At 43.9% G+C, this 14,454-nt stretch overlaps 1 protein-coding gene across 11 annotated transcripts in view; it reads left to right on the top strand.

Moving 5' to 3' along the window:
• The window catches only part of MYO9B (myosin IXB), a 195,539-nt gene that overhangs the window by 157,411 nt on the left and 23,674 nt on the right, over positions 1–14,454 (top strand). For all 11 annotated transcript variants that reach the window (XM_056518137.1, XM_056518135.1, XM_056518143.1 and 8 more), the window contains 5 exons: positions 1,039–1,083; positions 3,347–3,455; positions 8,869–8,942; positions 10,656–10,839; positions 11,403–11,531. In XM_056518137.1, the coding sequence (XP_056374112.1) occupies positions 1,039–1,083; positions 3,347–3,455; positions 8,869–8,942; positions 10,656–10,839; positions 11,403–11,531 (541 nt within the window). The remainder of the gene's footprint in view (positions 1–1,038; positions 1,084–3,346; positions 3,456–8,868; positions 8,943–10,655; positions 10,840–11,402; positions 11,532–14,454) is intronic.

Raw genomic sequence — 14,454 nt, 5'->3', positions numbered from 1 at the left:
GTGTAGGGATAAAAACACAGCACAGTCCAATGTTTCCACCACAGATCTATCTGTAAAACCACAGTGATTCCACATTTTCTGTTTTATCCCTCAGGAGATATTTGAACAGTTTGCTGCAGTTTCTGCACTGCAAATCTGCAGCAGATTATGGTTTAATACATGTGGATGGGGTGGAGAAAATACTGTCTACACACAAAGGTGTTACCTGTACAGATGTTACCATTTTAATGTATAGGGGTGAAATCCACAGGGAATCTGGAGCAAACCTCACTAGTAACCCGTAACTCTGGGATCACCACAGACTTGTGGTGAAATTTAGAGCATAAAGATTCTGCTAGGTGTGTTAGGTTTGTGTCCTTAATTTATAAATCTCAATTAAAGGGGTTGTCCAGGAATAGAAAACTAGGGTAATTTTTTTTTCCAAAAACAGTGCTGCCTCTGTTCTCAGGTTATGTGGTATTGCAGCCCAGTTTTATTGAAGTGAATGGAGCCAAATTGTAATACCACAGGCAACCTGAGGACATCTCTTTTTTTTATACTTTAAAAAAGTAGGCACTGCTGGTCTATGATGTCACTACCATAGATACACTTGCCCAGATTTATCAATCTAGCTGAAACCAAAGTAACATAAATTTGCCTTTTACAACCAACCACAGCTCTGCTTTCATTTTACCAAAGCTTGTTAAGGTATGAAATCTGAGCCATGATTGGTTGTTATGGACAAAACAAGACCGATAAAGCTGGGCCACTGTCCCTTGTGGACAACTAGTATATTGCACAATTATTACTGATCATTATGCTTAATTTATGACACAAATCATAACCATATTGGTGAATAACCAATACAGTGTGGACTTTGCTTAGGCTAACAGCAGTAGTTTACATTTATTAACAGGCATTATCCTAATCTCAGAAATAAAGGGGGATTTTGGGAGGGCTTGGAAGGTCCCGTCTCTAACAAGAGCAAAAAAAATTTTTTCGTCTGGAGAAATGTCACTATAAAGTGGTTTTATTTTATTTTTATTTTCTTTGTTTTAGCAGAGGAAATCTCAGAAGAAGAAAAGAAAGAGACAAGACCAAAATGTAAGCATTCCAAGTGTAATTACATGACTGCACAATGGAGAGATCTAACAGAGAAACAAATTAGGGTGAGATGATAGATTAAAACACCTTGCGACCAAAAGATTCATCTTTTGGTTGCAGGGTGTCTCAATCTATCATTTACACAGAATGGTCCAAAAAAAAAAAGAAAATATCAGTGGCAGTTGTGTGGACAAAAATGCCTTGTTGATGTCAGAGGAGAATAGGCTGACTAGTTCGAGATAACAGAGGCAACAGTAACTCAGTAAAAAAAAAAAACATTAGTTACAACCAAAGTATGCAGAACACCCTCTCTAAACACACAACATGTGGAACCTTAAAGCAGATGGAGTACAGCAGCATTAGACAACATCGGGTGCCACTCATGCACACCTTGAATTTTAAATAATTTATTTATTAACCCCTTAAGGACGAAGCCCATTTTGGCCTTAAGAACACAGAAAATTTTATTTTTAAGTTTTCATTTTTTCCTCCTCGCCTTCAAAAAATCATAACTTTTATATTTTCATCCACAGACTAGCATGAGGGCTTGTTTTTTGCGCGACCAGTTGTCCGTTGTAATGCCATCACTCACTTTACCATAAAATGTATGGCGCAACCAACAAAATACTATTTGTGTGGGGAAATTAAAAAGAAAACCGCAATTTTGCTAATTTTGGAAGGTTTCATTTTCACGCCGTACAATTTATGGTAAAAGTAACATGTGTTCTTTATTCTTTGGGTCAATACGATTAAAATGATGCCTGTGATAACATACTTTTCTATTACTGTTGCGCTTAAAAAAAAATCACAAACTTTTTAACCAAATTAGTACGTTTAAGATCCCCCTATTTTGAAGACCTATAACTTTTTCATTTTTCCGTATAAGCGGCGGTATGAGGGCTATTTTTTTGCGCCATGATCTGTACTTTTTATTGATTCCATATTTGCTTATATAAAACTTTTAATACATTTTTTATTAATTTTTTGGGGAATAAAATGTTATTAAAAAAAAGCAGCTATTTTGGACTTTTTTTTTTTTTTTTTACGTCCACGCCGTTCACCTTACGGTATCATTAACATTTTATTTTAATGATAGATACTTCAGATAGATACTTCAGTTCAGATACTTACGCACGCGATACCAAATATGTATATAAAATATTTTTTTTAACACTTTTTGGGGGTGAAATAGGGAAAATGGGGCAATTTACGTTTTTATTGGGGGAGGGGGTTTTTCGCATTTTTTTTACTTAATTACTTTTACTTTTTTTACTTTTATTTTTACACTTTAATAGTCCCCATAGGGGACTATTTATAGCAATCACTCGATTGCTAATCCCGTTCAGTGCTATGTATAGGACATAGCACTCATCAGGGTTATCGGTCATCTTCTGCTCTGGTCTGCAGGAAGGCAGATCAGAGCAGAAGACAGCGAAGGCAGGTGAGGGGACCTCCTGCTGCCGTGCTGGATGATCGGATCGCTGCGGCAGCGCTGCGGGCGATCCGATCATCCAATTAAGTGACCGCGATGCTGCAGATGCCGTGATCGGTATTGATCATGGCATCTGAGGGGTTAATGGTGGACATCCGCGGGATCGCGGGTGTCCGCCATTACCGGTGGGTCCCTGGCTGCGATCAACAGCCGGGACCTGCCATGCATGATCCGGGCATCGCTCCGATGCCTGCGGTTATGCTTTGGACGTAAATGTACGTCCTGGTACGTTAAGTACCGCATCACCAGGACGTACATTTACATCCTTCGTCGTTAAGGGGTTAAGAGCAGGGTGGGTGAGAGAGAATGGTTGGGGGAGAGAGGAGGCGTGCATACTGCAGCCCAGCACAGCCTCTACAACTCTTGATCTTGGAAGAAAAACATGATTTTATAACTTACAAAAATCAATCAGAGACATGCATCATTTGTTTTATCTTTTTATTAGCTATCTGCCCATGTCTGCAGGTCTGATCATGATACATAGATGACAGATTCCCTTTAATTCATGAAAAAGTAAATGATCCCCCAAATAACAGCATAAAAAAAGTATTTGTTTTAAACAAAGTTTTATTTATAACCATACTTAACCCTGCGTGCTCCTGCTTTTTGTATACTTCACATACAATCAGTATGTAAAATACAGAGATTAAATTAGAGGGGAAATAAATTGTAATCCTGGCCACCAGACATTTATTATGTTTATGCGGGATCAGAAATGATAATTATATATATATATATATATATTTTTTTTTTTCTCTATATATTCTACAGGTGGAATCACATGGGCATGTGTTTGTCAGCTACCAGGTGAACATTGGCCAGTCTTGTGAACATTGCTCCTCTGGAATATGGCCAATGGAGAAGGCTTTTCTCTGTAGTAGTAAGTGCAAGATGATCTTGTAAGGCATTGAATAGCAATTTCTAAATGACAAAAGTAATTTTAATTTATTACCATATCTACTAACATGTAAGTTTAGGTATTTTTATTTATTAATTTTTTTATGTTTAGGAATGCTTACCGTGAATAAATAAATTCTGTAGATTACAGTTTTTTCATGGAGTTCAGTTTAAAAAAAAATATGTAAAATATTTTTTTCACATTAGAGCAGAACAACTTTTTTTTTTTCTAATTTATTGGTATTTGAAAAAAAGAGTACAAAACAGAAATAAGGAATAACAAGGACAGAGGTACTAAGAACAATAGGTCAGGTATAAACTGCAGGACAGTGTTAAAACAAGCATATAAACTGACCCCCCCAAAAAAGGGGAACAGTAACAATATACAGTGCATTGGTCATATCATAAATTCCAGAAAATCACGCATGACCAGTTACATATCAGAAACAAGCAATATTACCAAGACATCCAGCATTATTAAGAAAAGAAGGTACCTATATGTGTTACCAATAATCGAAATGATGTAATAACAGAAATACTCAATATAGCACGAACAGTGCCTAGGTATGATGAACAGGTCTTACCACCATCAAAAGTAATCACAGTAAAGTATATTGGTCATAGGAGATGAGATCACCCCCGGCAATCAACCACCCTTTCACGAAAGGTGAGGGCCTAGGGTGCACAACAGTTGAGGTCACAAAGAAAGACCCTGAACTAGGCTTCTATCAATAGGAGAACCACTGACTGACAGAAAAATAGAGTAGAAAGAGAAATCAACAACGAGACAGAACACCAACACGGCACATTCAACAATGGGCAAGGACACAGAAGGGTGGGGGAAAGAAAGAATAAGGAAAAATATAGGCGAGCTAAACAAAGGGGCCCCGGGGTTCCCACAGGACAGTAAAGAACGATATTCAGGGGTAGACTGAAACGACACCCAGTCAAACCAATTTTTAGAGTGACGTTCGCTCTCCTCCATACGATGAAAAAAGTTAACCTCCGCTATCCACTCCCCAATAGTAGGGGGATCACTTGACTTCCATTTACGAGGAATGATTTTAGCCGCCTGCAAGAGGAAGCGAACAAAGGACTTCTTATAGGATGAGGGGGAAATATCAAACATGAATAGCAAGGTCACATTGGGCGAGTCAGGTATGGAGACCCCAGTAACCGCGCGGGCAGTGGATCGCACTACGTCCCAAAACGGATGCAATGAAGGACATCCCCACCAGATATGTGACATAGTTCCAGTTGCCAGTCCACATCTCCAGCACTCCTCAGGCACCGACGGGTACCAGCGGTGCAGAACCTCAGGGGTGCGATACCATCTTGATAGGATTTTGTAGTTTGTCTCCTGAGTTCTATTAGCAATGACAGATTTGTGCGAAAGAAGGAAACCTTTTTTCCACTGGGCCGGGGTGAACTGTTTATCTAGCTCAATCTCCCAAGCCGAGCAGAAAGAGGGCAGGGAAGAGGTGTAACGAGTAAGTAATAGTTTATAAAGAAACCCAATAGTATGAGGAGGGACAGGAGGAGTAAGGCACAGTGTTTCAAAGGGAGTGAGATGTAGACGAGCAGAGCGAGAAACAGAGGAATAGAAGTGTTTCAGTTGTATGTATTCAAAATGTCTACTTGGTCTAGAGATCACATCAGTACATAGGTCAGAAAGAGGAAGCACACCCGAAGGAGAGAGCACATGAAGAAAACGTAACGGAGATGGTCCCTCCCTACCTAGGAAGGAGCGGGCAGCAACTCCCGGCGGGAAATCTGGGTGATCGGTTATGGGAAGCAACGGACCTTTGGGGTCAACCATAGACCCACTGGACGCCGAGCAATGAAGGGCCGAGAGTGTCTGACGCGTGGTGAATGATAGCTGAGATAAGGATGACGGCGGTGGGGGCCAGAGCCACGGAAGTCCCGCCACTGCGAGAGGGGAGATATCATGCGCTATACGCACCCAGAGTTTAGAGTCGGCATTATGCAGCAGGTCCAGCAGACGTGCGTGCATTGCCGCCAGATAGTAAATGCGGCAGTCTGGCAGGCCCACACCCCCGGCCTCCTTTGGGCAAAATGGTGTCTCTAGGCGTATCCAGGTATGCCCCGACGCCCACACAAAGGAGCCAAAATTACTCTGCATTGAGCGCCAATAGGACAAGGGAATATGTATGGGTAGCGTCTGTATTAGGTAGAGCAGCTTGGGTAGCAGGGTCCTTTTTAAAATATAAATCCTCCCGAACCAGGAGAAGTTCTTCCTACGCCAGGACTGCAAAAGAGATTCGAACCGTGACAAGAGGGACAAAATTACACTGATACAGGCTAGATAAGTCCTCTGGAATTACCGTACCCAGATAGGAGAGACCCTAGGAAGGCCAAGTAAAAGGGAAGTTCTGCCTAATGAGATCCACAGAGGACTGGGGCAGGGATATATTTAGCGCCTCGGATTTAGCCATATTAATCTTAAAGTTCGACCAGGCACCAAACCCAGACAGCTCCACCATAAGCAAGGGAAGAGATATATGAGGATTAGTGATATATACTAAAAGATCATCAGCAAATGCTGAACACTTATACATGTTACCACCAATAGAAATGCCCGCGATGTCAGGGTTCCGGCGTATGGCCGACATAAGACATACAGCAATGGAGATAAGGGGCAACCCTGCCTAGTGCCGTTATGGATGGTAAAGGGCCTGGATAGGGTCCCATTAATCCTGAGGCGTGCCGAGGGAACCTGGTAGAGGGAAAGAATTTTAGAGGTAAGAACTGGGCCTAGACCAATAGTCTGCAGAGTTTGTTGAAGGGAAGACCAGGAAATACGGTCAAAGGCCTTTTCTGCGTCTATGGAGAGAATCATAAGTGGAATATTTTGCGATTTAGCATAGTGGATAATATCAAGGGTCTTTAGGGTGTTATCGCAGGCCTCCCTCCTCAGAACAAAGCCCGCCTGATCCGGGTGAACGAGATCAGGCAAGAGGGGACCAAGTCGCAAAGCAATCAATTTAGAGAAGATTTTAAGGTCCACATTCAATAAAGAAATAGGACGATAGCTAGCACAGACCTGCGGGTCCTTGCCCGGTTTAGGGAGGACCGTGACATGTGCCATAGTGGTTTGAGAGGGGAAGGGGGCATCCGGTGAGACAGCATTAAAAGCCTCAACCATCAATGGGGCAAGACGCTCACCAAAGGACTTATAAAAGGCAACGGTAAAGCCGTCGGGGCCCGGGCTCTTCCCTCCCTGATAGGGAGGCAATAACCCCCTGAAGTTCGGATGGTGCAAACGTGGTCTCCATAGAGTCCACCACCTCCGCGGAAATCCGAGGAAGGGAAGAAAGAGGGAAAGAGTCCGTCCGAGGGGTCGCGGGGGGACGATAGGGTAAATTATACATAGAAGCATAATAGTCATGAAACACCTCTGTAATGGCTGGGGTAGCATGCGCTACTGGGCCTAAAGGGGATTTAATACACGGGATATGGGATTTCGCCAAGCGCTCCCTCAGGGCTCTCGCCAACATGCGTCCACTCTTGTCGCCAAATTCGTAGAATTTACTGCGACATAATTGGAGAACACGCCTTGAGGAGGCATCGAGCAAACGACGAGCCTCCTGACGCGCAGAGAGGAGGTCACCCAAAATGGAGCTAGAGAGTGCACGCTTGTGGGCCAGTTCCAACTCGCACGTACTGGCATGTTCCTTCTTTAGGCGGGCCCCATGTTTGATAAAAACTCAGCGCAGGACGCACTTAAGAGCCTCCCATTTCAACAAAGGGGAAGTGGAATCCCGGACATGATCCAATATAAAATTAGAGATTGTCCATTCTACCTCTGCCCTACACACAGTGTCGAGTAAGAGGGATTCATTCAATCGCCAGGTCCACTCCCCCCTAGTGAGAAAGGGCAAGCGCAAGGTGCAAACTATCGGGGCATGGTCAGACCATAAAATATTACCTATAGAGGAGGAGACCAACCACGGGAGAGCACTATGTTGCAGGAAAATATAATCAATCCTACTATAGGAGCTGTGAGGAGTCGAATAAAAACTATAGTCCTTGTCGGAGGGGTGGAGAATCCTCCAGGCATCACAAAGCTGCAGCAGCTTAAGGGCCCTCTTAAAACTTTTAATTGCAGAATAGGAGAGGGAAGAGCGGCCAGTAGAGTTGTCCAATGTGGGATCCAAAGTGAGGTTCAGATCACCACAAAGGAGGACCGTACCTTTGAGCAGGGGGAGGGCCACATCTACAAAGTCCAGCAGGAAAGAGACCTGATTATGATTAGGGGAGTATACATTCAGAATCGTAAATTTGTGACCCCCAATAGACAAGGTGAGAATGAGATGACGTGCGTCAGGGGCAACTGTACAGTTCAGGAACTGGTGGGTGAGAGACTTGTGTATAGCAATAGCCACCCCACAGGACCTGGAAAGAGGGTTGTTAGCAAAGAACCATGTGGTGTAGTGTGGGTGTTTAAGAGAGGGTTCGTGTCCTACCTTGAAGTGGGTTTCTTGGAAACACACCAAGTGTACTCTCTGTTTGTGAAAGTGATGCAGTATCTGAGCTCTCTTCTCCGGGGTGTTCAGACCTTTCGCATTGAAAGAGGCAATTTTGAAGTCCGCCATTGGAATGTAAGAACAACTTTTTTTTGTGTACATTTTGTTGCAGTTTGCACAAAAATTTAGCAACTTTTTAAACTTTAGCCCTTTTTGGGCTATTTGCGATCTCAAATGTATTTTTGCTTTTGCTGTATTTACTAAATCATCATATGTGATGTGTTCATCAGCAGAATCGGTTTTATATTACTTGTTTAGTACATTTGACTAGACCTATGGCCAGGTCTGTTCACATAAGGACTGATGCTTATAATGACTACTTTGTACACATTGCCTACATAATTAGAATGCTTCTTTAATTTTTAAAAAGGCCTCTGAAAAATAAAAGAAGCAATCTAATTGGCTGAAACTTATACTTTGGCCTGCTAGTATCCTATATAACACACAGTACAATACAAATTCTAATTGGTTGGCATAGGCAACTGCTCCACTTTTCCTTTACACAGATTATGATAAATCACTCCCCTTTACGTCTACGCATCCTCTGTCGTGATTACTTGAGCCTACAGCCGCAGCTTGTATGAAAAACCTATTTTTTTCTATTTGCATCATGTGGTTGCTGGGCAAAGTAGTGTAGCAAGCTGCTACAACTATATGCCTAACAATAGTGTTGAGGCTACCTATAGCACAAACTGACCAGGTTAGTAGAAACCTGTGGTGAGCTGGTTTGGACACATTCTCCTCTGACATGAAGTTGCACCCCCCTGTTTTTATTTATTTTTTTTGTCTTCAGTTCCTCCATTTTATGAAACTAAAATGCCTTATTCTAAAATGTTTCCCCCAAAATAGACTGCAAGATGATCTGCCACAAGAAGTGTCAAAGCAAGATTCAGACTCGCTGTATGCCAGCTGGAGTGAGACGAGTAAGTGCAATATAAGAACAGATTGTGCTGAATTGGGACAAATACTTGGACAGAGAATTTATACTGCATTTTAAGGATCAATTTATACCTCTTGGGCTATGTCCCCACATAGTATTTTGGGCCCTTTTTTTAAACATAAACAGCTGAAAAAATGTAACAGCAAAAAATACATTTAAAAAAAGAAAAACACTGTGTGGGAATATAGCCTCATACAAAGGCCATGAAGGGGACACATTACAAGCTAACTAGCCTATGTTACTTGAAGGGGGAATTCCCATCTCTCTAATCATGCCTCGAAGTGTAGAGCAAGGCAGCATAGACAAGTTTGCAACTGACTTCAATTAGCAAACTTGCCTGCTTCTGTAGATATTTTTCTGATCTCCCTTCTTGTTTACAGCTGGTAGCCATGGTTTCCATCCACCAGCTCTGCTTCAGAAGCAATGGTGATGTTACTCCTTGGCCCAGAGCTCCTGAGTGCTGACTTATCTCAGCACATTCATCATGTCTGACAGCTGCAGGTTTTAGCCTCAGAGCTGTCAGGCACAAAAGCAGATGATCTGCCTCTGACCCCGCCACCATCCACCAGCAATCCCAGGAGTGTGCACAGAGATAACCCTTTTAACATGAATCCACCATAGGTGCTCAAGCACCAGAAGCATTTGCTTATTATTCTTAATGTAATGCATTTTGGAGACCAACCTGCTTTTTCTTCAGACACATTTGTGAGGTTGTCTGATGAAGGAGAAAATTTTGTTGCGGAATGTTGCGCTTAAAAAAAATAAAAAAATAAAAAGTCCTCGTCATAAGCTCCCGGTTCTTTAGTTGTTCACTTTAATGAGAAACAGTACTTAAGGTGGATATTTTTTTCCTACCATATCAATGACCCCGTAAGTAGTCCCCTGGGCAGGGAACTATATTTACCTGGTTCCCTCTTCTCTGGCTGTAATCACGCCCCCTCAGCGTTACTGACTGCCTGGGCACGGCCCGCGTCATCGCTCTGCTCCGTCATCTTAAGGATCAGAGCATTGACACGACATGTCAATCACGATGAGTGGGGCGTGGACTAGGTTAGTATAGCTCCCTGCCCAGGGGAAGACATACTACCTTCATAGCCTTACTAACCCTGGTGGCTGGAAGGTCTCTCGGGGATGGTGAGGAAGAAGATTTTATCATATATAACACGTTGCTACATGTTATATATGGTAAAATCTCATGATTGGTTACCATTAAAGGGAACCAATCAGCATATTTTAGCATATATAACGCTCAACAATGCATTATATATGCTAAAATCATAATCCTCACCATTACCTGTCTTCTGTTTCCTAAATGCAGTGATAGATCATTCCACTCTGATCCTCACTGCTGCTTGTTTACTTCCCCTGATGACTTGCTCCGGTTGCTCTTATGATGACGTTGTGAGCATATTACAGCCAATCACTGGGCTAATTGGTCTTGTGCATGCTCCAGGGCATATCATCACAGTCAGTAAACAGAGGCAGCACTGCAGAAGACAGGTATGTATAGTGTATTCAGTTATTTTAGAACATCTTAAAAATCCATTAAGGAACATAAAACAGAATCATGTTGCAGAAAATAATTACAGACAATTAACCTTCCGATTTCTCCCACCCAGCCCCATTGAAGAGAGAGAAGAAATAAAAAAATAAAAAAAATGTATTCTTAACCTGACTTTCATTTTTTGTTAAACAGAACCCAGGAAGCCATCACTTTGGCGTGCACGTGGCAGACCTAACAAATGACACTACATCACTACCAGTTGTCATGGAAATCCTCCTGGAGTACTTGGAGATGCATGGCCTGTATACTGAGGGAATTTATCGCAAGTCTGGTGCCGCTAATTGCATGCGAGAGCTGAAAATATCCCTGGAGAAAGGTATACTGTAGATGATTTAGATTTTTACATCTTGAGACTCAATGACAATACGAATGAGAAAATGTGACGGCCGATTTGCCGAGGGGGCACGCCTGTGACGTCACGAGCCTCCACCCCACATTGCCAGTCATCCAGCATGGAGCTAATATCGCTCTGTGCACTGGATGTCTGAGGTGCTGCAGCTGAGATCGTGGGGGTCCCCAGCGACGGGACCCCCGTGATCACACATCTTATCCTCTATCTTTTGGATAGGGGATAAGATGTCTAGGGGCGGAGTACCCCTTTAAATATGTAACCATATTAGTTGGTTTGGTCTTGGTTTTGTAAGGGGTCTGTTTTTGTATTTGCTTTTCCCAAAACGCATGAGCAAATCGCATACCATTCATGCAGGAACTTGTTCTTCATAGCTGATTATTTAACATCTGCTGTTTTTGACATTTCGATAGAATTCACTTTTTAATATGCACCTGCATTCGTACAGGTGTATATTATTGCATTATTAGGGATATACACTGGCAGCCGTAATTCTGAATATCTTATTGCTTCACTTTTGTTTTCAACAGACCCTACCTCTGTCAAACTTGATAAATATGCAATCCATGCAATCACTGGGATTCTAAAACAATGGTTGCGTGAGCTTCCTGAACCTCTAATGACATTTGCACAATACAGTGAGTTCCTGAAAGCTGTGGGTAAGTGCACTTTTTTCTGTTTTTCCTACGTTGCCTCCTGTAAATTAGCAACAAAATATGTATGTGTCATAAGGATGGAGAACTTTCAAGAGGACAGTTTCAAAGAGAAATGCTATAAAAAATATAAATTTGTCTGTAGAGATATATAAGTACTGTTTTTATACAGTTTATCTGTGAAAAATATAAGATTCTAATTTCTCGGTCACCTTATTGGGGGACACAGAGACTATGGGTATTATGCTGCTGTCCACTAGGAGGCTGACACTAGGCAAAAAAAAAAAGTCTGCTCCTCCCAGCAGGATATACCCGCCCACTAGCACAGAGCTAATCAGTTTTAGCTTAGTGTCAATAGAAGGCAGACACAGGTCTGGAGTTCTCAAGACCTGGTCTTCTATCTTTTATTATTTTCTAGCTAGGTACGTCTAGTTGGCATTTTTTTCCTTTTTATTATTTTTTTTTCTAGGTTTGGCGACAGGAGCATGGCACTACCTGATCTCCCACATGCAACATAGGGGCACGGTGCATAAATTATGGTCCGTCTACCCCTTCTCGCCAACAGTCAGCACCTAGCGGTAGTACCCTGGTCCGGGTCCCCCACTTGCCCCTGCCTGCCTCGCCATGGCAGCTTGGGGCGACACAGCGCGGTCTTTAGCTGACTGAAGACTTCAAGGGTGAGTATGAGAAGATGGAGTCCGTGGGTCAGTATGAACTTCAGAGTGAGTGAGTGTTGACCGCTGTACAATGGACCCTGCTACACCACCCATGGAGGTTGGTTTGTCTGCCGTAGCTGCTATTCCTGTACTCCACTGTGAGTGAGAGTTGACCGATGTACCATGGCTCCTCTACACCATTCATAGAGATGGCGATGTCTGCCACACCCACGGTTGCAGCTTCGGTACCCAGCTATATGTCAGAGTTGACTTTGTTATTAAACCCTCTGCGATGTCCATGGAGGACGTGATGTTCATGCCTGTAGTCCTGGGTGTCCCTCCATGCACCCAGGTTTCCCAGACGTCCATGGGAGCGTGCTTTTACACCACATCTGTGGCTGAATTCCGGACCCCTGCTACCAGTGGGAGACAACCAAGCTATGGCAGCAGCATCCGCTTACATGGGTGATGTCCCGTTAGTTTGCCGTAGAATTGGTTTCTAGTACGAGGGATCCAGTGGGTGACCCTGCATATTCCTACGGCGCTCTGTGGTAATAGCATCTGCCTTTTTTTCCCCCTTGGAGGGGGGTTATCATTGGCCTCCCTGTGCCAGTGGTTCACGTGTTTCCTGCTGTAGCCTACACAGCACAGGGTTGGTGGTGGGAAGCCTGCTCTAGCCGTTTCTTTTCCCTCTTTATGGGTGGAGTTGTTTGCAGTGTCTCTACCATTGCTGAGGTACCTTCATGTCAAGGTTTAGTTGGTTACGCCTCTGGCTCGTCCAGGGTTTCCATTCCCCACCCCAGGAGAGGCGCTTAAGTGGGCTAGGTAGGCCTTCTGCAATGGCTATTTTCTCAGTCTCATTTTTCCTTCTATCGAAAGGGTGTATTAGTGGTCCGGCGATGCACTAGTATTGCCTACTTAAGGATGCCTATCGTTGCTCATAAGTCTTTGCTCACACCCCTCGAGTTTGGGTGGCGTTTCCTAGGTTTCTGCAATTTCACGGACGGTCTTTGCATTTCTCCTCTTCTTTTAGGTGGAGTGCTGTTGGTCTTCTATGCTTCCTCCTGTGGCTGATCGTTGAACCCTTCCGCTACCGGCTTAGGGGTAGCTCATTGGGTGTCTGCTCTTGAGGTTCAGCCCTCACGCATCTCTCCGTCTTCTAAGGGGTTGTGTGGCCCTTGCACGGTTCCTGCCATTGCTTTTGCAGCCGTTGACCTCCGATCTCCCAGTATCTGTGGTTTTCTTTATTCTGCTCCTGCCCTCGGAGTTCTGCTGGATTGGCTTAGTTGCAGCTGTTGCCGTCCTAGCTTTCACATTGACCCTCTCTGGGGCACTTTTTGGTCCTGCCTGGGAAATTCCAGTTTTCTCCCCTCTTTCTCTGGGTGGGGTTATGTTGGTTTTTGCCAGGTCTATACCCTGGCTTCTAAAGCCCCTTGCGCTGCCCTCTCTCTCCCTGTCGGGGTACATCTTGCTCGTAAGCCATCCTTGTGGTCCTTGTGCTTCCTTCTGGACGTGAAGGCTCTGTTGTTCCCTGCTCTTACTCTCCAGCGATCTTTCTGCTTAGTGTGTCTCTAGGCCTTCCTCTTAAGGCCTTTCTGTTCTGGTTGCCTTTTGGCTCCCCAAGGTTCCTCGTCAGTCTACGCTGTGGCAAGTCATTCCTCCTTTTTTGGAGGGTGTCCATTTGTCCTGTGCATGCCCGCCAGTCTAGGTGGGCGCCTTTCCACGCCCTCATAATGTCTTCTTTACCTCGCCTTGTTGCTTTGGTTGGGTTGACATCTTGCTGGGTCCCCTCTGTCTTTGTCTTGGTGACTGTCCTTCTGGGTTATTACTCACTCGGTCTTCCAGCAGCAGAAAGAGGATTTCCAGCCGGAAAACTTGTGTAATAAAACTTCAAGTTTATTCCATAATAATATGCAGTTACGGGTGTGGACAGGCAAGGTGACGTGTTTCAGCCTACATAGAGGCCTTACTCATACTTTCTCGGTCATCCAGTCCATTCCGACCATTGGAATCCCCTGCTTGATCGGCCTTGTCTATCCCATAGTCTCTTGTGTCTGCGAGTGCCGGGCAGCACGGTGACCTCAGGGATAGTGGTCACTTTTTCTTTTGGCCACTATTCTCCCCTAGGGTAGGGCACTCTCCTCTGGTGGCCACAGAGTTGTTCCCTCTGGAAACAACTCTGGGTCCCTCTACCTCGGTATTTTGCCTTTCGAGGCTCTCCTTGCCTTGGGCACTCTTCCGGGTGGACTTTCCATGCCTTGCACTCCGGGGTG

Source organism: Hyla sarda, chromosome 1 (assembly GCF_029499605.1).
Source record: "Hyla sarda isolate aHylSar1 chromosome 1, aHylSar1.hap1, whole genome shotgun sequence".
Classification (NCBI taxonomy): domain Eukaryota; kingdom Metazoa; phylum Chordata; class Amphibia; order Anura; family Hylidae; genus Hyla; species Hyla sarda.
This window is presented reverse-complemented; position numbering and strand designations above follow the sequence as displayed.